Source organism: Thamnophis elegans, chromosome 1 (assembly GCF_009769535.1).
Source record: "Thamnophis elegans isolate rThaEle1 chromosome 1, rThaEle1.pri, whole genome shotgun sequence".
Lineage (NCBI taxonomy): Eukaryota > Metazoa > Chordata > Lepidosauria > Squamata > Colubridae > Thamnophis > Thamnophis elegans.
The window spans coordinates 112,468,173-112,493,151 of NC_045541.1; the positions used below are offsets into that span (position 1 = coordinate 112,468,173).

The 24,979-nt window shown below is 39.8% G+C and overlaps 1 protein-coding gene across 1 annotated transcript in view; it reads left to right on the forward strand.

The window, feature by feature from the left end:
* GALNT16 (polypeptide N-acetylgalactosaminyltransferase 16) overlaps positions 1–24,979 on the forward strand; it is a 181,507-nt gene that overhangs the window by 74,274 nt on the left and 82,254 nt on the right. The window contains exon 2 of the mRNA XM_032221458.1: positions 16,627–16,802. Coding sequence (XP_032077349.1) covers positions 16,627–16,802 — 176 coding nt within the window. The remainder of the gene's footprint in view (positions 1–16,626; positions 16,803–24,979) is intronic.

Genomic DNA, 24,979 nt, shown 5'->3' on the forward strand with positions numbered 1-24,979 from the left:
CGCCTACAACCCACCACTGCAGTGGTGGGATTCAGCCAGTTCACACAGGTTCGGTAGAACCAGTAGCTAACTTTTGTGCCGTTCAGAGAACCGGCAGAATAGCATGCCTCCCCACGCACTTCCCTCTCAGCTACTCCTTGCCTCTGTACTAGGCCACTCACCTGGCCACCCAGCTGCTCACCCACCTGGGCGACAGGGCCAATAGCTGGGCATGAAAAGGAGTGGCTGGGAGGGGAGGGGTGAGGCTTGGCTGGGTGTGGCGAGGAGAGGTTGGGCAAGGCAAGGTGCCCCTCAATGTGAGTGATGTTGATTTGGCCACGCCCACCCAGTCATATGACCACACAGACATGGCTACCTAGCCATTAGGGCAGAGAACTGGTTGTTAAATTATTTGAATCCCACCACTGCCTGCAAATATGACTAACATCTTCCAATAGCTTCTTACAGAAGTTGCAAAAAATATAATTGCAAGAAAGACACCCATGCTACCTGCTGCAATAGAAGTATCAGAATCACTGTGCTCCCAAAACCAAGAGGAATGAATCCAGAAAGAAGAGTATTGTGGTAAGCAGTATCAAATACTGCAGAAATGCCCAGCCAAATAAGGAGGCCCACATCCCAGGCACTTGGCATCTGCTGCAAAATGTAAATTGGGAGAAGGCTGAAAAGATACTATACTTCTATTTTCACCAAAAGTTTTAGAGGTGATAAATTTTGGATGGATGCAGGCACCCTTCTCATGGTATATAGCAGCGATGGCAAAACTTTTTTGGCTAGCGTGCCATAAGGGGGGGAGCATAGGGGGGTCATGCCACACCCATAATGCAACAAGTGACCCCCCCAGTGCACATGCCACATGAGAGGTGCCTTTTAGCCCTCCCCAAGGTCCAGAGGCATTATAGGAGCCTGGGAGGGCAAAAACAGCCTCCCCCGCCCCTCCGAAGACTTCAGGGACGGCTTAAATCGACCCTATGAGCAAACTGGAAGTCCATTCCTGAACTTCTGGTTTGCCCATAGGGCCATTTTTTTGTGCTCTGGAGGCTTCAGGAAAGCTCCTGAAGCCTCCGGAGGGCCTCTGGGGCGGGGAGGGGGCAGGGAGGTTCTTTTCACCCTCCCCAGGCTCCTATAAAGCCTCTGGAGCCTGGGGAGGGCAAAAAATGTCTTTAAAAAAGGCTGAATTTAGCTGGCCAGTGCACGCATGTGCGCTGGCCAGCTAACAGGGCAATGCCTCGCCTCCCCTGACAAATGGCTCCGCGTGCCACCTGTGGCATGCGTGCCATAGGTTCGCCATCCCGGGTATATAGGGTTTCCTGCCCGAGCAGGGAGTTGGACTAGAAGACCTCCAAGGTCCCTTCCAACTCTGTTATTCTGTTATAAACCATCTTAACTGTGGAGGGGAGATATTTAAGAGTATACCTGAATCAAAATGTTCCTAATTACAAAAAGTGAAATATTAAAGCATCTTAGATTTTTCAATCAATGAACAGTCTGAATAGACAAGTATGATCATATCAGCAGTTGCTCTGCAGTTGCTCTGCATCAATAATAATAATAAAAATAATAATGAAAAATATGTTTCAAAAGAAATGATTAACCTCTATGCATTCTCTGCTCCCTGCTCTTCTTCTGAGTCTTATCCTAGCAGGCAGTTTTTACTTTGTTCTGGAGCTGGAAAGATAAAAAGATTTTGTGGAATGAAAGTAATAAAAAACTTAGGCTGTGCAAAATTGGTTTTCATATTTCCTCTAATTGTCCCATAGTCATAAATATTTGCTATGTGCTAAGCTTCACATATTGTATTGTGAAATGTTTATGGCCTAGGAGGAAACATCATTTTTCTTTTGTGGAATATCATGCCTGCTAGCTGTAACAAAAAAAGAAAAGCAGCTACAATGAATTAATTTGGATTCATTATTTGTTAAGACTCAGTTGAAGCTTTGCTTTCCAAAGAACACTTTTGTAAAAAAAACAAACCCCTAATATTAGTATGCTTATAACACTATTTGCATCACAAAGGGAAGGGGTTAGAGTTAAAATGGTGGCTTATCTTAATTCTTTTCACATTTGCATTTTCTCATACTTCTTTGCATCTCGTGGACTTTTATTCCAAATGCTACCCATTAATTAAAGCGATTAGAATGATCACTTAACATTTTCAAATCTTTGACAAAACACTGGTAAAGAGCTACCTATTATTATAAGTGGCTTCCTGTGGGAAGATACAAGTACAAAACAAATGGATCAAGAGAATCACTTACAGACTACAAATACTGAGTTTGATTTATTTAATAAATAAAGTTTTAGAGATATATCAGGTCAGCCATGTAAATCAGCTCTACTTGGTTTTGAAAAGCATTCATATATCATACAAAGCAAAAAAAAAACAACCAATCCCATTAAGATTCACTTATGAAGAGTTTCTGAAACTGAGATAGAAACAGGAAGAAAAAGTTATTTCACATAAAGATATATTCCATTCCGTTCCCCACTATCCTGTCAGAGCTGAAGAAGCTCCTTGTATGAGAAGCGAAACGTCTTCAAAGTAAAAAAACAAGGAAGTCCAGTTGCCTCCTAAAAATTACTTTTGGGACAACCACGACCTGGATGACTGAGAAGCTCTACAGACTTTTATTTCACATAAACTTTTAGACTAGACTAGACTAGAGTAGAATAGAATAACAGAGTTGGAAAGGACCTTGAAGGTCTTCTAGTCCAACCCCCTGCCTAGACAGGACACTCTATACCACTTCAGACAAATGGCTATCCAACATCTTCTTAAAAACTTCCAGTGTTGGGGCACTCACAACTTCTGGAGGCAAGCTGTTCCACTGATTAATTGTTCTAACTGTCAGGAAATTTCTCCTCAGTTCTAAATTGGTTCTCTCCTTGATTAGTTTCCACCCATTGCTTCTTGTTCCACCCTCAGGTGCCTTGGAAAATAGTTTGACTCCCTCTTCTTTGTGGCAACCCCTGAGATATTGGAACACTTCTATCATGTCTCCCCTAGTCCTTCTTTCTATTAAACTAGACATACCTAGTTCCTGCAACTGTTCCTCATATGCTTTAGCCTCCAGTCCCCTTTGTTTCTCTTCTCTGGATTCTTTCTAGAGTCTCAACATCTTTTTTTACATCGTGGTAACCAAAATTGAATACAGTATTCCAAGTGTGGCCTTACCAAGGGATTATAAAGTGGTATTAACACTTCACATGATCTTGATTCTATCCCTCTATTTTCTTTTTTAAAAAAGTGGGGATTGAGAGAAGCATATACACTGAAACATTTACATTATCATATTTGTATATTTACAAGCTATCCCATGCTAGGTACCAACTGTTACACAGTAGATATCAGTATTCACACTGAAAATGTGAAATTCTATAATTGTGTACAAAAGATTTTATCCTTGTGAAAATTATGATAAGGGCATATAATGTTCGAAGACTCAATTGCATGTCACATTTCAAAACTTGGCAGGCTGACTCTTGTTTGTTTACTTGCACTTTCTTATGGATTAATAAGTATCTGCTTTTAGGCCAGAGGCTCCTCACTCCTGGTCCCCAGACCACATCAGCCATAAATAATCCTTTCCCTTCACTTTCATTTATATTGTTATCATTTATTATATTTAAAGCAAATATAAATCCAAGGAAATAAACTACTTAAGTAGGCAAGGATACCTTGAACTATATTTGCAGGTAAACACATAAATATGTATTTTCTCATCTTTCTTTCCTTTAGAAAAAACCCTAAGCCTAACCCTGGCGGACTGTAGCTCCCAGAATTCCACAGCAAGCAAAGCTCTAACCTTGGCAACTTTAAGCCTGGCGGACTTCAATTCCCAGAATTGTATCCCCTGGCTGGGGAATTCTGGGAGTTGAAGTCCTCCAGGCTTACAGTTGCCACGTTTGGAGAGCCATGCTTTAGAGAACAGTAACAAATGCGGGATGGGTGGGAAGAAATGGGATGCTGAAAAAATGTAAATAGAAAACAGACTTTGATCCATGATTCAGAAATACAAATCACAAGGGGATGTTATCATGTTATTAATCTTCTATGGAACTTCCTTTCTGTAGCTGAGAGAAACCACAATGAAAATACATTAATGGGTCATGCACTTGTAGATCCTAAGGAACTACTCAACTGATTCCCAAGTATTCACCTTCAGACTTCTGTTAAATGTGTTTCCTACTTTTTGATATATTCTTACCTTGTGCAGATACAGCCTCTTGACTTGTGTCTCTTTTGGTTTCACAGTTGTGGACTCCGCTAAGTGTATTTGTCATCATTGAAGTGTCAAGACTGTTGCCTTGGGCAGCAAGATGATAAACCTTGAATTCTTTTTAAAACTTATTGTGCTGATGTAAAGATACTATCTCCTTCTCTTTGCTTTATTTTTGATTTGAAAGTGCTTCTGTATTTAAGAAAGTCATAAATCACTAAAGAACTAATGTCCTGCATGTATGCTGATAAAATTCAGTGGGAGGCAAATTCACAATACATGCTGACAACTCCTCCAGTTTTATTCAGAGGGAATTTTCATTTTAAATTACTGCATGTTAGGGAAAGAAAACTAGCTAAATGCAACCCCCCTCCCTCAATATAGACAGCTATTTGAGGAGCAAATGCAAATGGGAAAAAGGAGAAGAAGAAGCTCAGCTTTCTTAGTTATTTAGCAGAAAGAATATTGATAAACACAATTCATCTTATCACCCAAACATATAGTCCCTGGGCAGATTTGATTGCTTTTATTACGTTTCTTGTATTTTACTTCTATAATTACAAAAATTGAATACACCAGTGGAAAAAATGATGAACTCATTCAAACATCATAAAAATTATACACTTACAACAGGGATGTCAAACTTGCAGCGTTATGGTGGCACCATGTGAAGCATTGCAACTCCCCCCCCCTCGCTAAACCAGTATGGGTGTGGCCAGTGCATTATGCACAGGGATGGGTTCTGGCAGGCACTACTGCCAGTTTGCTCATGTATGCACTTGATGTGCACTGTGCATGCATGTGCAATGCAATTAAAATTGTTCTGAGCATGCGCAGAACTGAAAAACAAGATGGTGCCACCTATGGTGCCACCTGGAGAACTGGTTAGGGGCCACGGCAGGCCTGGGTTGCTGCTGGTTCCAGTGACCCAGGCCACCAAACCACTACCGGTTCAGCCGAACTGATCCAAACTGGTAGGAACCCACCACTGGTTACGCATCTGGCCCATGGGCCTTGAGTTTGACAGCCCTGACTTACAATCTCAGACTCTACCCAAGTGCTGCCCTCTAGATGCTGGTAATTGAAAATAATCTCTGCTCTGAATAACAGTAATGATATAATGGTGTCGGATATTATCAATCCATATACTAAGAATGAAGCAACCCAACTGGGATGAACAAATAATGAAATTGTTGTATTGAGTCCCAATAAACTGCAAGAAATGGAGGCAAATGAAAGCCTTATCAAGGACTGGGATAGAGGCCTTTTTGAAAAGTCTACTTCTGGAGCAGGAAATACAGAGAAATCTCATGATGGTATTAAAACTGCATGATGATGTACTTAAGATGTGGAAAATCGTGAACTATGTTCAGGGTTCAGTCTCTCAACTGAAATTCCTTAGGTAATAAAATGGATTATATTCTCATAGTAATGTGTACTTCCTTACAAGGGCAGTTGTTTCCATTCTATTTTGTCCCCTTGCAACTCATACAGTTGCTTCTTAGATACTCTGTTTTCTCTTTCCTCAGAGCAGAATTGAACCCATTCTTGATTCAGATGGATTTAATTCGCAGAGGATCGTATAACAGCAACAGATATATGAGATTTACTCCCTTCTACTTGGTGCCTCATATCTGATGTAATACATTTGTCATTTTATTTATTTACCTGTATAGTCTTTTCTGTCTTGCTTATTCATGGCTATAAACCATCTCAAAATGAGAATGCAATTCATTTAAAAGCAGTTAGGTTTTTTAAACAAGTAATTTGCCTATAAAAATATGTTAACATATATTCCTTACAAACTTGTCATAGAGAACTGTATGAAAGTAACAGATGAAACGCAGAGGGGGCCTGATGAAACAGAGAAATCATAAGTTGGCATCAAAAGCTTATGAAATCTGATGCCAGCTCTATCTTAATAGGTTCATTGGTGGCAGCATCATGGAGTACTTGGATTGAGAAGGGTCGATAAAGAAGCAAACTTGACAAGCTTGGTGAAATAGGACAATTGCCCTTACATGATACATAAAGCAATCTGACACTCTCAGGGTCAAAGCAGTGACACACTGCATTTGAAGCTCAGATTTAAGTTGGATTCCCACTGTTGGTGCAAGGGCAAGAGTTTTGCTGTAATGCAAGCACTATACCCTTAAAGCAAATTGGATGTGGGCTCATGAACCACAAGGTTAAATATAAGATTGCAGTTTAGATAAGCTCAGAGGTAATACTAGAATTACTGTAGTGTGATTCTTTCATTCTTTTAGATGTGTTAACTCCTTTGTGTGTGGCCAGGCAGAGAGAGATTTAGACATCTTTGTTGACAGGAGTCCAGCTGCCTCCCACATCCATTTTATCTGGGAGGGTTGCTCAGATTCTTTTTTTAGGGAAGCCTTTCAATGTTCTCACCCACATTGTCATCAGATACATATATTTTTATTATATTTTACTAAATGACACATTCATGACACATTCAAGAGCTAAGGTGGTGCATTGGTTAGGGTGCAGTAATGCAGGCCACTTCAGCTGACTGTTATCTGCAGTTCAGCGGTTCTAATCTCACCAGCTCAAGGTTGACTCAGCCTTCCATCCTCCTGAGGTGGGTAAAATGAGGACCTAGACTGTGGGGACGATATGCTGACTCTGTAAACCGCTTAGAGAGGGCTGAAAGCCCTATGAAGTGGTATATAAGTCTAACTGCTATGTCATGTCTCTGGAATCAAGTGCTTATAGTTATGAAGCAGACTCAATGTCCAATTATCTTCAGGCCATCTCTCTTCATAGGTTGCCCCCAAATATTCCATTTTATATTGTTTCTTTTTGGTCTCAGGAGCTTGTAGCAAAAAATATTTATTTTAAATTTAATTGCTCTATTTCCTGCTCCCTGACTTTCCAGATAACGGACTATATTCAAAATGGTGGTGCATGTATATGCAGCGGCTCAACGCTCCAGAGACTGGAGGTAACTAAAGGGCCACCATCAGTGAGCTGTTGGACAGCATTACTTGGTCTGTTGTGTGGATGCTCGGGTGGTTTAGGGGCGGGGAATTTTTGGTGAGTGGGGGTGTGTTTGGTGATTGTCATGTGTGCTGGGCCTTGTTTCTGGGTGTTATATGAATTTCATTGTATGGGTATACTGTGTATATACACACAATAACAATAAAGTATTATTCTATACTCATCATGACCTGATCTAGCTGAAAACCCTGAGGATAGCAGCTTATGACTTGAAAGCTGTCAAGGAATGGTGGCATATAGTAGCAAGCAAGACCTGTTTCTTGGCAAATCAAACAGTAATCAGTACCTTGGAGAGTGCAACTCACCGGTTGTGGGCTAGGTCTGTTTTAACTAAAAGCATTCCTGCTTCAGCTGTGTGTATAAATAACTGGGCCAGGCTTTAACAAGGTAGACAAAGCCAGGATCCTGTAGCTTTGCTCTGCTTGTTGCTGTGGCCATTTTGAAAGTCTCAGATTTTCTGCATCGTTGGAAGCTCACAAGAAGCCACTGGGGGAATTGATCCTGCAGATCAGGCTTCACATTGCATATTATTATTATGTGACAGCATTCAGTCCCATAGGACCTGCACATTTTATAGCTGAGATAGTTTCTCACTGATTTAAGTATCTGGAATTTTAGATGACAACAGATTCCAACTAACTATAATTTGGTTCCCTTACATGTAAAGAAGAGATTGGTTCACACCCCTTTTATATAACTGGTTTTCCTAGCATTAATAATTTGGAACAAATTTTCTCATGTTCTGTTTTGGCTTTATTTGAAGTATTGGTATTCCCATTGATTTAGCTTAAGGGTTTAACCTGTAAGGGTATAATTAAAAGTTCTTAGATATGCTTCACATACAATATGCAAATTGAAATGCTTAGATAAGCAGATTATGCCTCCTTCCAACCCTGCACCATATTCAATTATCTATCCCAATTTAACAAAAACTTGAAACAATCAAAAACTTTATCCATGCCAATGTTATTGTCAGCACCTCTCCATTTAATAATTAGGAAAGAAAGACCATGAGACTCCATACGTGGAAAATCAAATGTACTTTTACTAATTAAAAATGGTTAAAGAGCGGTTGCATAGTGAAGTCTGATTAATTAGGCGCGAAAGCAGTTGATATATAGAATAGCCAATTCCACACCCCCTGGCATCATAGGCTTAGTCCAATCATAAGTCCTTCAAGTGTCAGGTGTGAGATAACTTCAAAAGGCATCACGAAGATGGAATGTCGTTGCCGTTAGTCCAGGCGGGAAACACCCACGCATGCGTAGTCTGACCATCCAGAGAACTCCAGAACATTCCTCCAGCACATCGAGTAACCCAACCCAAATACCATGCCCTCCCTCCCCGTTTCATGGCAGCTGAAGCAACAGCAAAGCAGAAGCTGACAGTTATGCTGCTAAATGATAATAACAATGCAGTACCAAGGCTATCATATTTGCACTACAGAATTCCAGCTGTAGATAGCAACAAATAGTTAATCTAACTTAGTAAACTGCAGATGTATTCTTCCCTCCCAAACTTGAAACCAAGAAAAAATTCTTGTATGGGAATAGCAGAATGTTTTATTAAACATTTAAAATGATGTGAGCCTAAAATATAAGGATAATTATTTGTCTGCAAATTTGCTGTGAAATCACATAATCTAATGTGGATAAGCATTGTAACAGACTTTAATTCTAGGATGGTAAAAATTAGTTGTGTGTCTTGGGAAATGAGTTCACACATAAAGTTGAGCCAACTTTTTGGAAGCTATAGTTTAATGAACAAGCTGTAGCTGCTTGTCTGTCACACAGTACCAAGCCATTAGCCGACAAATAATATGACTAAGTAGATGATTGACACATTATGCCAGGGGTGTCAAACTCACATCATCATGGCATCATCATGACATATCGCAACTCCCCCCCCCCAGCTTTGCTAAACTGGCTGTGGCCGTAGCCAGTGCGTGATGCATATGGCCCACAGCCCATGAGTTTGACACCCCTGCATTATGCTAACCACCCATCCGCCCATTATATTGTGTCCCAATGTTATACAGTATGCGTATCAATTAATGGTGCAATTTGCTTAATAATTCTATGATTGTTTTAACAATTTTTCGTATTTTGTATTCTATTATTGGTAGGACAAAACATATTTGAGAAGGAGAAGGAAAATCCATGACTGAATCTCCTGACACTTTTTAAAAGTCAATAAAGCAGTATTATTAAGGAGGGAGTTGAGTTTTATTAAAATCACACAACAAGCGTGCCCATCTGGATAGAGGAATGGAGCAGAAAGCAGATACTAAATAGTATCTAGCAAATTGTGAATACATGGAGATTGTGTTTAGGACTGTACTGTGCTGTAGAGGAAGTGTTCAATTGATGCATCCCATTTTCTAGAGCATCTTCGGTGTCAATTGCATCCCTGTCCTGCTGTTGCTTTTAAATCTAAAAAAAAAAAAAATGACAGGAGATCCAATTATACTGTAGATCTTCCTTATAATATCTAGTTTGGGATCAGAAATCACAAATGGAATTATAAATATTGATGTTTGAAAATCAAGATAAACTCTAAGATTCTGGAGGCAGAATCACAGAAAAAGCTTGAGAATGGTAGACTGATTCTTTCCTGTCTATCACTTCCACATTTAAAAAAAAAACTAGTATAGGATTCTATACTCAGTACGCAGGTCTTCATTCTAGATGTCAATTGTGAAGAAGACAACTTCGGATCCTGGTGCATAACCTAGGTCCTCCTAGGAGTAATGCTCTTCTTATCCCTGATGTTTTACAAAGTCAAGGAACATTAAATGATCTTCTCAAGTTAACCATTCCTATCTCAATGGGCTACTACCAATTCTCTCCATCTGTCAATGAAGGATTTTCCCCAACTTTCATGTAGATATTATATTCAGTTTGGGGATTGCCTTCCTTGTCAGGAGGCTGCTCAAATTTATTTATTTATTAAACAAATTTATATAGTCACCCAACTTACACATTGGTGACTCTGGGGGATTTACAACATTTTTAAAAAATCTACCATATAAGAAAAAATAAGTAATAAAAACCACCTCACTCTCCATGGTAGCAACCAATCAAATCAACCACTTGATAGGCTCCATCTCCATTCAACCTCCTCAGACCTGCTGACAAAAATCACATTTTTAGATCCTTTTTGAAGAGCAATAGGATGGGGATCAACATATCTCTGGGGGAATGATGTTCCATAAAGAAAGGTCACCACCAAAAGACCCTTTTTATGATTCCACCAGATGTACCTCCCTAATCAATGAGACTCATAACATGCCCTGCCTTTCCATCCTAGTAACCCAGGTGGATGAAATAGGGGAGAGGTTGGCCTTCTAATAGCCTGGCCTCAATAAAGGAGAGAGCCAGCATCTTGAATTGTATGTCGAAGCAGATTGGCAGCCAGCGCAGTTCCCACAAAAGAGATGTCACATCCACAAGTCTAGGCTTTTATGTTAATTGTATTAATGTTAATTTTAAATATCAATGTTAATTTCATTGCCTGAGTTCCTATACCGAGTGTCCTCTTACAAACATTTTATGAAATCGGAGACAGGGTAACCAGAAAAACGTTTCTCTGGTTGTGTTGGCACCCTGTTGTATGGAATGCAGAAGCAAGGAGGAAGGGGAGATAGCAGGAAGGAAGTAGACATTATGGGTGAGGAAGGAATTACACATATGCTAATACAGAGTGTCCTCAAAATACCTTGCTCACCTTGGCAGCACCAAGAAGAAAACCCCCATCACTTCTACACTTCCCAGAACTGTCTTTTGGTTGAGTAGAGTCTAATGTTCCAGATGGAAACTGGGAGGGAAACTACTTAGAACTATGAACAGGCCAAGAGTGTGTGCTCACACTTCATTTATCAATTAACCTATGGGTTAACATTATACGAAGGTGTCTTGGGCTTCTTCGGTCCCTATCTCTTCTCTTACTGAAGGCTAAATACTTGGTTCCATTTGCTTTTGTTTGCAACCAGCTAAAATAAATTATGCCTGGTTTTCCATTATTTGCCTGAATAAGGTCAGAGCAAATTGTGCTTTATGAATCTGGCTTGTCTGAATAAACTACAATTAAAACGAAAAGTACTTTCTAGTAGATATGGAAACCAACTCTTGTTAGCAAAGGATTTCATGGCACAGGAGTAGAAGAGAAGGGAGAAGATTTGCATGTACAATACTAAACAACGGCTTTAGCACTGTATTTGAATGATTTCAAAGCCTTCTGCTTCTACCTGTGGTGGTTCATGAATAATGCCTGTGCATAAGAATCTTTAGATCACTGTTTTGCTAGTATATAAATTGATGAAAGACAGTGGAAGGTGAAGAAACTGTTGAAAGCAATGGTTAAAATGCAGGTTTTAATTTACATTCCAGAAACATGAGCAGACAGTGGACTATGCAACATTTGTGGGACCAAGACAGGGCAAACAGAAATATCACATAAAGGTTCGGTCAGCTGAAATAACTGCAGATTCATAACTAGTTTTGGACAGCCATCTTATGTTTTCCTAAGTATGGTGCCTTTCCAGCTACTCAGGACCTTTTTATGAGAGAATATTTTTTTAAGGAATTGGATTAATCCCGCTCCCTCAACTTGAGCCTCTTGATATGTTGGAACTATAGCGATCAACTCCAGACATGCCTTGAACTAAAAGATAATAAATGATACAGGAGAAGAGCAGACTAATGGCTAAGCCAAAAATTGATAGCCATAGAGCCACAGTTCATAGCAACGATGAGTTAAAATCAAGGAGAAAGCTGAGATAATTTTTTTCTTGAAGATCAGATAAAAAGCAAAAGTAGTAAACAGCACATTCTGTCAGATAAAAATGGTAAAACGTCTCCCAATACTTTGGAATGGAATATTTTCAGACATTGGAAAGTCAACGAGAATCAAATACAACAAATGAATTAGGATATTTTTGCTTCTATTCTAAATTTCTATTAAACCTTTTTAATTTACTTGACAATATTTATGTATGAATACAACTGGATATAATGCTCTACAATCACATTTTTTTCCTGTTCTGTTCAATTGTGTCTGATTGTCAGTGGCTGCTTGGGCAAGTCCCTGACATTTTCTTGGCAAGGTTTTTCAAGAGTGATTTGTCATTGCCTCCTTCCTGGGACTGAGAGAGAATGACTGGCCCAAGGTCACCCAGGTGGCTTTGTGCCTAAAACTAGCTAGAACTCAGAATCTCCAAGTTTCTGGACTGATGCCTTAATCACTACACTAAACTGGCCTCTGCATAGCACCATGAACAAAAAAACAGAAAATTAGTGACTTAAAGCATGTTCTATCAACATTGTAATGCTAATTATACCAGGGAGGTTAAGAAGTTTGATATATAAAATAAATAAATAACTGATAAAAATCCAGGAGATAGTTTGTAAAAAGCCATCTTCACGCTCCGCTGTTTTCAGTCAAAAGAACCATGACCAGTTCACAGGAAATTTGCTATGAAAGTCTCTATGCAAACATTGATTGATTGTTTATGTGCCTTCAAGTCATTTATGACTCCTAGTGATCACATAGATTTTTTTCCCATGACAATATGTCACTAACCTTCTTTTCCAAGTCTCCCAATGGTGCACTCATCCCCACTATAACTGAGGTCATCCATCTTGAGGCTAGTCATCTTCTTCTCTTTCCTTCCACCTTTTCTAACATGAGCCTTTTCTAAAGAGCTGAACCTTCACATAATGTAATTGAAGTAAGGTAACTTGAACCTGGTTATATGTGCCTTAAGTGAGAACTCTAGATCAATTTGTTTGGTGATCCACCAGTTTCTTGGCTGTCCATGACGTTCTGAGGAGGCTTTTCCAACATCAAAGTTCAAATATTCTTCCTATCCTACTTCTTCAAAGCCAATTTGTCACTTCAATATAGGATTACCAAGAAATATCATGGCTTGCATGATTCTGATCTTTGAGGTTTAGACACCTCACAGCACTTGGATTTCTTTTCCAAGGCCTTAATATGTTTGCTTTACCAAATGCTGGCTTGTGGTGTATTTCTTAACTGCTTTTTCCTTTATGTTTGATGGTTGATTCTAAAAGACAGAAGTTATCTACCATTTCAATATTTTCATTGCTGGGTCTAAGGCTGGTTGTTATTGGACGATCAATTAGTTTTAAATTGAAATTCTCATAATCCTGTCCCTTTCATTTCAATAAATCTCATTAAAGAAGGCTTTGTGAGAAGCTTGCTTAGGAGAAATATTTTCCGTTTGAAGCAGCTGCCTAAACGTGACACTTCACCCAACGCTAAGGCAATATAAAACCTGTCTTCACTATTATTTTGATACAGCAATACTTGAATAACTCTAGAAGGCAGATGGGCCTTTTCTTCACTAGTCATTCATCACATCTTCTAGAATCACTCAACCATAAGAACAATGAAGATAGGCTTCATGCAAACTGCAGTAAAAAATATATTCCATGACAAATTTGAATATATTGTCGTGCATGTGGCAGTCAAGCAAGCTACCATTGTCAGATCCTTTTCCTAATCTCCCGTCCATGCTTTTTTCTTTGAGACTCCTGCTTTAGAGTACAAATCTCTGGACAGGGATTTTGTGTGTGGTGGGGAGGGGGATCATTGGCAGCCTATATCAGCTGTGAAGGGAAAATGCTTTCCACAAAAATTTTTTTTTTAATTATTTTGCCTCTGGCATTTCCAGAGATCAGGAAGGAAAGCCAGCAAATGTTTGCAGATAAAACAGTACACAGGCATCGAAATGCTTGTCACATTTGTCCAATACCTTATTTCAAAACTGAAGATAATTGTTCCAGACATTTGAAAAGAAGAAAAAGCTGAAATGCCAAAGGTAAACAGTTCAATTCTAGGGTATTACTCAAATGTAATTCATCCATCTTAAATAGGTATCATCTTAGACAGTTTTCATTTCTAAGATGCTTTTCTACTGAAATTCTAACCTTTTCTGATGACTTATTTTTAATGAATTTGCTGCTGTAATGGTTTTCAGAAAATGGTTTATACAGTTTTTCTCACAAAAGTGTACGTTTGCTTTGCAGGTGGTCTTCAGCTAATAACCCGTCAACCAGCATCTGTTCAAAGTTAAAACAGTGCTGAACAAGGAGACTTACAACTGGTACTTGAACCTGTAAATATCGCAGTATCCCCATCATCATCTGACTGCAATTCTGTGCTTGGCAACTGGCTTGCAATTAAGATGGTCTCAGCATTCCATGGTCATGTGGTCACCATTTGCAACCTTCACAACTTCCAACAAGAAAAGTTAATGGGGAAGTTGCAAGGAGATAGCAAATGGTGATCATGTGTTGTCATGCCTAACAATCACACACAGGATTGATCTAATGACTGCAATTGGAACTTCCGAAATTGCAATCATTGGTTGGTTGTGGTCACATGACATTGCATTTTATGGCTGTCACTTAATAACAGAGTACCCTGCTCCAATTACCATTGTTAACTGATGACCATCTATATTTCCACTGCTTTAAAGAGGATGAAAGCTGTGTACACTATTTACACCACTTTTCATTTTGTATTTTCATGTATAGATGGCAGGACCTACACTGAATAGTCAATTGGGCAAGAGTCATTCAGAAAACAGCTTATTTTTAAGTGTTTTAAAACAAAAAGGAAGGCTGCAATAAATCTGGAAGGAAAGATATGGATTTTCTATATGGTTTGCTGAATCACCATAGGATGCATTTTCCTTGGGTATTCATTAGGAAACCTTTCTTAAATCTGCTTTCTCTCCTGTGAATAAGGTCTTGACAGATATTGACAACAAGCTCAACAATTACTACCTTTAACCATTTTAACAAACATTGCTCATCATTTAGTATCCAGCGTCTCTCAGTAAAGCTGTGCATCTCTATATGGCATCTAACCAGCTTATCTTAACAATGAGGCTCATTTCAGCCTACAGGAGATGAAAGTAGTTACTGTACTGATAGAAGGACATTTTTTTCATGCAAACCAATGGTGAAAGAGGAGGAATACATACTGCATCCTCAGGGGTGGCATTCACTTACTTTCCCTTCCGGTTTTCAAATGTGAAAGTGTGTGCATCCACACATGCGCTCGGCCTTCCGTGCATGCACTTTGATCGTGCCCACGGTTTGCACACATGCACGTGGTTTGAAAATGTGCCTAGACAGGATGGCATAAAGCCAAGGCAGGTGGGCAGGCCCACCTATGATTTCCACTACCGGTTCGGTTGAACCAGTCCGAACCGGCTGAATACCACCTCTGTGCATCATGTATCTGTGGGACTGTAAATTGCAAAGCAAGCCCTTCCTTTTCTTTGAACAGATTTAGTAGACTTTTGACAAGTATCCTTTTAGGTCAAAGTAGTTGACCAGGTAAGATAATTCTATATTAACCTTTCCCAGTTTAATGCTCCTCAGTTGTAATGGCCATATTTCTTAGAATTCATTCTTGACTGAAGTTGTTGGTTAGGAATTTAGGAAGAAAAGCCCAGTGATGTGGCAGCACTTAATTGACCATGACTTATCTTAAAACATCAAGTAAGATAGTATTTGAATGGGAGACTACAAAGACCATTGGTTGGACCAGAAAGTTGAAAGAAAAAAAGGAAAAGACATACCAGCTCCATATTATTGTTAAAAAGCATCCAGATGCATATGTTGTATATATCATTCAAAATATAGATATATAACTTTAACTGAAGTCTGCAATATTTTAAGTGTATTACCATAAAGTAGGGCCCACCGAAAACCACTTAGGTTGTAGGGATTAAGGCAATGATCTAGAATACAGGTGTCAAACTCATGTCATCATGGTGGTGTCATGTGACATAATTTGACTCCCTCCCCCTTTGCTAAACCGGGCGTGATGCATCCGGCCCATGGGCTGGGAGTTTGACAACCCTGGTCTAGAAACTGTGAGATTGTAAGTTCTAGTCCTGCCTTAGCCACAAAGCCAGCTGATTGACCTTCTGCCACTTGCTTCACTCAGGCCCAGGAAGCAGACAATGGCAAACCATTTTCAAAAAAACCTTGTCAAGAAAACTGCAAGGATTTGTCCAAGCAGTCATTAGGTTTCAGAACGCAAAGGAACAACAAAAAAAGCCCTACTAAAATAAAAGAATATAAATGTATACAAAATCTTTGACAATAATAAAAAGGAAACTTAGACTTCATTTCCTCTGCATGATCATAATCAATCAGACAATGATTGGGTTGACAAAATAAATTTCTGTGCCTCTTCCTCCCCGCCTTCAAAATAAAACTTTGCACGTATTACTTTGAAAATCTGTTTCTGGCTCTCAATAGAAAGTTAGGTTGTCACTTGTATACTAAAAGGCCTTCTCTTTTATAGAGCTAACTTTTAACTCTGTGTGTGTCTCTCTCTCCAGGCATCCAAGCCACCACAAGCTGAGAAAAATGGCTTAAGAGGATTTGATGAAAAGGCCTATGTATCGTCAAAACTACTAAAGGCTGGAGAAGACCCTTATCGGCAACATGCTTTCAATCAGTTGGAGAGTGACAAACTGAGCAGTGACCGGCCCATCAGAGACACTAGACATTACAGGTACTGTAGTGCAGATGAGTATGGATTGTAATCAATACTTTATACCAGTGGTCTCCAACCTTGGCAAGTTTAAGACTTGTGGACTTCAACTTCCAGAGTTGAAGTGGGAGTTGAAGTCCACAGGTCTTAAACTTGCCAAGGTTGGAGACCAATGCTTTATACCATGGCATCTCTGTGACCTGATCCTTGGGCCAGTTTAATTTTGAAAGACAGAAAGATATTATCTGTATCCCACCTGACAAAGGACTTCTCATCCTTACTGCAGACTGTTTTATTTATTTTAACATCTGGATATAGTTAAGGTAAATATGTCATAGAAGAAGGAAACATTATTTAACATTTAAACAAATCTCTAGAAATGTGATAATGCAGTGAAATGTGCCAGATGGTTACGTATATTTAATTCCTAATAAGGATCCTAACTAGTAAAAAGCCAAGTAATGAGCTTTTTACACACAACACAAATGTGCTCTGACAATACCATTTTTTCTGCCCTTGACCCTATGCCTTTATCTCAACTCCGGCCCTTGAGTGAAATAAATCAAAGTTATCTTTGGTTAGATCAGCATTAGAAGCATATTATCTTTTTTAATTTTGATATGGTCCAATGGCAACCTCAAGATGCGTATAAAATCTGCAGCCTTTGTCACCCATCATTTTGGAGGAAAATTGGGTGATTGGCAGTAGCTGAAAACATAGGCAATATAGTCAGTATAGGAACTGACAGTTGGGATGGTCAATTTCATGCTAGAATAGCAGGGGTCCCCAAGCCCTGGTTGGCAGACCAGTCCCAGTCTGTGGGCCATTTGGAACCAGGCCACACAAGTGGTGGCGAGCATGTGAAGCTTCATTTGTGCATGCACAGGATTGGGTTGCGTGCATGAAACCATCCCTGCTACCATCTGCTGCCAGTCTGTGGAACTGCAGTATAATTTTCTGCTGACTTAGTAATAATACAATAATACAATAGTAGAGTTGGAAGGGACCTTGGAGGTCTTCTAGTCCAACCCCCTGCCTAGGCAGAAAACCCTATACCATTTCAGACAAATGGCTATCCAACATCTTCTTAAAGACTTCCAGTGTTGGGGCATTCACAACTTCTGGAGGCAAGCTGTTCCACTGATTAATTGTTCTAACTGTCAGGAGATTTCTCCTCAGTTCTAAGTTGCTTCTCTCCTTGATTAGTTTCCACCCATTGCTTCTTATTCTACCCTCAGATGCCTTGGAGAATAGTTTGACTCCCTCTTCTTTGTGGCAACCCCTGGGGTATTGGAACACTGCTATCATGTCTCCCCTAGTCCTTCTTTTCATTAAACTAGACATACCCAGTTCCTGCAACCATTCTTCATATGTTTTAGCCTCCAGTCCCCTAATCATCTTTGTTGCTCTTCTCTGCACTCTTTCTAGAGTCTCCACATCTTTTTTACATCATTGTGACCAAAACTGAATGCAGTATTCCAAGTGTGGCCTTACCAAGGCATTATAAAGTGGTATTAACACTTCACGTGATCTTGATTCTATCCCTCTGTTTATGTAGCCTAGAACTGTTTATGCAACCTAGAACTGTGACTCAAGAAAGGATGACAAATTCTGGAGAAAGGGTAAAGGAGTTCAGGCAATTACAAACTCCTTGACTCTTTCTTCCTGGAATTGTAGTTTACCAGATATATATAAATCCCTGCTGGTTTTTTTTAAAGAGCTAATCTAAAATCATGGTGGCTCTTCTGTTCCTTTGTTTTATAAGGAAGACTCTTCAATATTTTTAGTCAGAGAAAGAACAGCTCATAAAATGACTGAAACTAGTTATGAAAGAAATGTCCTTCTGGGTTCGACTCCAAGTGGGGGAAAAGACACTGGAGACATGGAGGCTGCTTGGAAAGATGGTTTATTGGTGGACAGGGCCACATGGCTTGAGCCCTGAACAGAAAAGGTGATCACATGCTTCAATGTTGGTGGAGAAAAGAGAAGGGGAGATTGAGTTGCTGAGTCCCTGGTTTTATGCCCTCTCTGGCCTTTGATCTTAAGCTTGTATTCTGATTGGTTGTCAGACTCCCATGGGGCCATGCAGGGGCAACTCTCTAGGCTGTCTTTTGAATCCAGGTTTGGTTGAGTTCTCAGATGCCATGTGGGGAGTTGGGTAAAGCGCCAATATTATCATGCCTTAATCCCATCCCCCTGGAGCTGAAGTGGAGAACTCTTTATTATGTAAAGGGACTAGCTTGGCCTTCTTAATGGCCCATTGACAAAAAGGGGGGGGGGAGACAGGAAGCTGCAGGAAGTTTCTCTTTAAAACATTTCTCCCTTTCACATCCAGAGAAATATAATATTCTGCCTTTTCAACATTTCTTAGGATATTTCATTTCTCTGGGGGAGGGCTGGGTGATAACTTTCCACACTAGGAAAAGTCTTTTTAAAAATCTGTCCTGAGGTAATATCCTTTCTGTCGCATCACAATTAAGAAATCCAGCTTTACAATTGTAAATGATGAGTCATCAGACGTTTCTAACTTCTGAACTGAAACAATGGCTGTTAGCAATAGCAATAGCAGTTAGACTTATATACCGCTTCATAGGGCTTTCAGCCCTCTCTAAGCAGTTTACAGAGTCAGCATATTGCCCCCACAGTCTGGGTCCTCATTTCACCCACCTCAGAAGGATGGAAGGCTGAGTCAACCTTGAGCCGGTGAGATTAGAACCGCTGAACTGCAGATAACAGTCAGCTGAAGTGGCCTGCACCCTAACCACTGCTTCACCCAACATATAGGAGGAAGGGATAACCACAGGTCTGTAGACTTTCAGTTTTATGGAAATGTGAATGTTGTGTTGATTAAGCACTTTAGTACACAGCTGCCCCAGTGCCTGGCTGACATTATTGATCCTGGAGTTAATTTCTTTGTCCAAAGACTCATTACTTTGAGTCGATCTTTCCCAAATACAGTATTTGAAGCTTTTATTTTTCAGCTAGATGTTGTCAACAGTGAATTTTGATCCTTTGGGCTTGTTATTTGGTATGGGATTTCAGTCTTGCTCAGACTGATAATCAGGCCGAAGGCATAGTGGTATCTAAGAATGTGTCCACCATTAACTGTAGATCATTGTCTTTGTGCCCTAGAAGCTCAAAGTCACAGCAAAATGGATTTCTTGAATGATTGCATGGAGGCACTTCATCTATGCATTCAACTGGCAAAGGTCAAAAAGAATCATCCAATCAATGCTTGGTGGTGAAATTCAATTTTTTTTACTACCGGTTCTGTAGGCATGGCTTGATGGGGGTGGCAGGGAAAGGATACTGCAAAATCTCCATTCCCTCCCCACTCCTGGGAGAAGGATATTGCAAAATCTCCGCTCCCATTCCACTCTGGGGCCAGGCAGAGGTGGTATTTGCCGGTTCTTCAAACTACTCACAATTTCCGCTACCACTTCTCCAGAACCTATCAGAACCTGAATTTCACCCCTGACGTACACTCCTTATTTCAGACAGCAAGTGACAACATACAAGTAAAAAAACAGATTGAATAGGACTGAGGGTAGCACACAACCCTATTTTATTTCACTGGAAATGACAAATGCAGCTGATATATCAATTTTGTAAAAAAAACAAAACAAAAACCCTGTCCTTTCATTCCATTGTGGAGTGGCCAAATCAACTTCACAAATTCCTTGGACATCCATAATGTCTTAGGATAATCCAGAGACCCTCCTTGTTTACAGTGTCAAATGCCTTTCTTAGGCCAATGGAGAAACAGAATAAAGAGGCTTGTTCTGCTTGATGCACTTTTTCACTTGCCTCATGGCAAACATCATGTGCCAAAAGCTGTACTGCAATTCTGAGAGGTCCCTTTTTGAGAAAGTGACAAGTCTGTTCAGAAGAATGTGGGCAAAGATCTTGCCTGTGACAGACAGCCGTGAGATACTTTTGTAATTTCCACAGTCTCATTTGGTTCCCCTATTTTTATAGAGAACCACAATGAGGGCATCATGGAAGCCATCAGGCATCTCATCTGTGGACCAAATATTTTCCAAAAGTCTTGAATGCCTACAAAGTGTTTGAGTCTAATGCTCTGTAGATCTCAATAGAAATGCCATCCTGCCCTGTTGCTTTATTTGAGCTCATCTGCAAGTTCACTTTCCTGGTCTCATCAGTAGAGGGAGGGAGGCAGATCTAGGGCATACAAGACTGGCAGCTGTAAGCTGTAAGACCAACTGTGGACAGCCTATTCAGTAAGTTGGAAAAGTGTTTGGCTCAATGGGTTTTTTCAGTCTTTCCTGGTCTTTGATTAGGTTCAGCGCATTCAATGATAGCAAGGGAAGAATCCCGATTTAGAAGGATCATAAACTGACTTTATGGCACTGAAGGACTCTGTGATGGCATGCACACCTGCAAAATGTTCCACCTTCTCAGCTTTCCTCTGCCACCAACCTTACTTGCAGATGTGTGTGTGCTTTGGACTGCAGGTACTTAAAATTTATTTGAGACAGATGATGGATCATTCTGCCAGTCTGCCTAGGCTTTGTTCTTGACCTGGAGGGCTGCTGAAATGGTTTTGTGGTTTTCATCAAACCAGTCTTGATGGGCCCAGGTTTTCAGTCCAAGTACAATTGATGCAGTCTGGTTGATGACATATTAAAATGGTGTCCACTTTTCAAAATAGGTTTCTAGAAGTGGAAAATTACTGGAGAGCTTTATGGCCTGAGCATTTGAAGGACCATCTATTTCCTGTAGTTTCTGCCCATCATGTATAATGGACTGTAGTTGACATGCTTTGGGTCCCATCAATTAAATGATGGATCTTCTCTGACACTGTGCCTATAGTCTGGAACCACATTCCCCAGACATTGATATGGCACCTATTTGGCCCTTGTTTAGGCTCTAAAAACTGAGTGTTTCCCCCAGGCCTTGGGAGACCTTTAATGGGAATGATTTATTTTGGGACATACATTTTATTGTCTCTTTGTCATTTATTGTTTGTTTGTTTTGTTATAGTGTTTTGAACTCTTTGGTCAGTTGTATATAATATAATACTGTATATCACCCTCAGTTGTTATGGAATCCGTGGCACGACAAAACCGCGGTCCACTAAAGCGTGCCCGATTAAAGCGTGTCGCTGACATCATCAGCAGCGCAACAACAACGACCGCGGAGAAAAAAGGGCGCTTTAAAAAGCGCTTTTAAAGCAAGCCGATTCACGTAAAGGTAAGGGTTAGGTTTAGGGTTAGGGTTAGGTTAAGGGTTAGGGTTAGGTTTAGGGTTACGTTAAGCGTTAGGGTTAGGTTTAGGGTTAGGTTAAGGGTTAGTGTTAGGTTTAGCGTTAGGTTAAGGGTTAGGTTTAGGGTTAGGTTTAGGGTTAGGTTAAGGGTTAGGTTTAGGGTTAGGTTTAGGGTTAGGTTTAGGGTTAGGTTTGGGGGGGGTTAGGTTTAGGTTTACGCGTTAATTTTAGCTTTACCGCTCACAGCGTGCTTTTTTCATCGCGCTGTGATGACGTCAGGTACGCGGTTTCATCGAGCGCGCTTTAGTCGACCGCGGTTTTGTGGTGGAACCATGGAATCAATCATATTTGGACAATAAATAAAAGTGCAAAACAAAGAATCCCTTCCTAAAATGCAACTGACCAAAATTATTTGGGATCAACCTGGGGCTAACAATAATCCAAAAAAGTAAGTCCCGGTACCAATACTACTATTTTGCAACAAATTCTTAGGAATTGTCTGTCTGTAACTGTTGCAGCAGATTGAGGTTTGCAATCTACTTACGAAAGACCAGGACTCGAGACCACGAAGGTGCGAGAGAAACAGGTTTATTGATGCATCGAGTTCAGCGTGCTAACACACCAAAATCTGAACTGCCTGGGCTCTGCTCAGAATGCTACTTTTATGCCGTGTTCCACACTGTGCATTCTCAAGGCGTTTCCATACACAAGACAAACATGACATTTCGAAAAGGAGAAGTTCATTTTGGAATGTTACAAACAGAGAAGTACATAGGAAAAAAACAAAAAGAGAAGTTCCTATAATGTCTTAAGCTGTCAGCTGTTTTACCTCTGTTCTATCTGACACCCACGCCTGGCTTCCTGTGCCCCTCCTTTACAGGGTCTTGCCACACTGTTCCAGCACTATTTTTAATACTTATGAGGAAGTCAGAAGTCAAAGTTGGAAGCTAAAAGTCAAAGTTGGAACTCCAGGGCACCAGAGTGAAATGTCACTCTAATATAAATTTATAAGGTCCATTCTATTAAGACCACTTAACCTGGCCAGCCACTGGTGGGTTTACCTGTGCACCCCCTCCTGCATCATAACATCTATGCTTATCATACAACTTTGTCACAGGGGGGGAATCTCCCTTGGGCTCTTGTTTCAGCTGTAACAGCATCAGTGAATTCCTCAGAAAATCTAGGCTACGTCGAAATTAATTCAAATTATGCTTTGGATTCTATATTCACAGCACAGCTGTACAGTCAGAATTTTCCCCTTTTTATAGAGTTTGCTGCTATAGATTGTGCCCAAATTGGAGTCCATTTGTGAGTTCTAGTCTAGCCTTAGGCATAAAAAAATCAGCTGGGTAACTTTGGGCCAGCTGCTCATTTCACAGTTGTTGTGAGAATAGGAGGAATAATAAATGCTTGCATATTTGCTACCTTAAGTTGTATATGAAAAGGAGGATTAAACAAAATCAACTGCCCATCCTTGCAGGTTGGCAGGTGTGCTGTAGTTCATGCTGCTATTCAAGAACATCGGCTTCTGAAAAATTATCTGAAGTTGGCATTTAAAATCCCTTTAGATAGGGATAGATAGATAAATATCTATCTTAGGCTTCAGTTCCCCTGATTTGCAGTCAACCTGAGCATTAAATATTTCTGATGAGCATCAATTTGCAAAGGCTATGCTCAGAGAAAATGTTTCTGTGCATACATGTGTTTCAAAACTAACTGGCAAGGTCTTCAGAGGTATGGCAACTATACTTTTTCTTTTCTTCTCATATAATCTGAGTAATTTAACCTGTCTGGGTAGTTTAGGATTAGGGAGATTGAATGATTCTTCCAAAGACATTAATTTTCTAACTTTTAAGCCAAAGGTGTGTAATTACCTGTTTTCTGAAACTCTTTGTTTTTAAATATCCTGGAAAGTCACTGATAGATCAAATAACAAATGATAGGATCATATTTCAAATTACTTTTGACAGAATTTTTAGTATTTCTCTTCTTCCATAACTAGCAGTTCCATAACTGGCTTTCCACATTTATAAAAATTACTTCTGAATTATAGTGTATTGCTCCAGTTTGTCAAATGTTATATACACCCTTTAATTGATAAGAAAAATGAGAGACCATTGTTCCAGCTATGAAAATATCTTAATCTATTTATTCAATTTATAACTCATATCTCCTCTACAATTGTGCTCAAGAAGTTAATAATAAAATACAGATTAGAATGAAGGCTTAAAAACAAATAAAAACAGATCAATGAGCAACTCATTGTTTTAAAAAGTAGTTAAACCTCACATTTGAATAATAATAATGATAGTAAATAGTGATTCAGGATACAATCTGAGTGGATTACTGAGATCAAAGGTTTATTATGCCAAGCTTTCAGGCTCATGCTGAGCCCATCATCAGTGAATTTATTTCTTTCCAGAATATGTGCCCTGGGCTGTTGTATTTATATGTTGTATTTATATGGTGCTTAGTTATGTGTGTGTAGCTTTTAGTTGTTAATTAGGGTGTTGATGACTGTCATTGATTGTTGATTTCTTGTGCTGCTGTCCCTTGGCTTTAAGTACCTGATAAACTGGTGGTAAATCAGCACTCCTGTTGATTAACAGGGGCCCCCTTTCCCAGGCTTCAATCATTTTTTTCTGGCTATTTTTGTGCCTGCTTGGCCGACAATAGTAGTAGCTGTGAAATTCAATGCATGTCCTTGTTCATTGCACTGTGAGGCTACCAATGAGTTCGGCTCTCCTCATTTAACAGCTCACTCATGTTCTCAAAATCTGATGGTTAGCTTCCTTCCTATCTGGCCCACATAATTGCAGGGGCAATCCATTCAGAGAATCCAGTAAATTACATTTAAAGTTACTCTCAGCTGAAGGTATGGATCATAATTTGAAGGGTTGGGGCCACATGTACTGTCCTGTTAGCCTTTCAGATTAAAAGTCTGGGGGGAAGCTATATCTCTTTCTGAGTT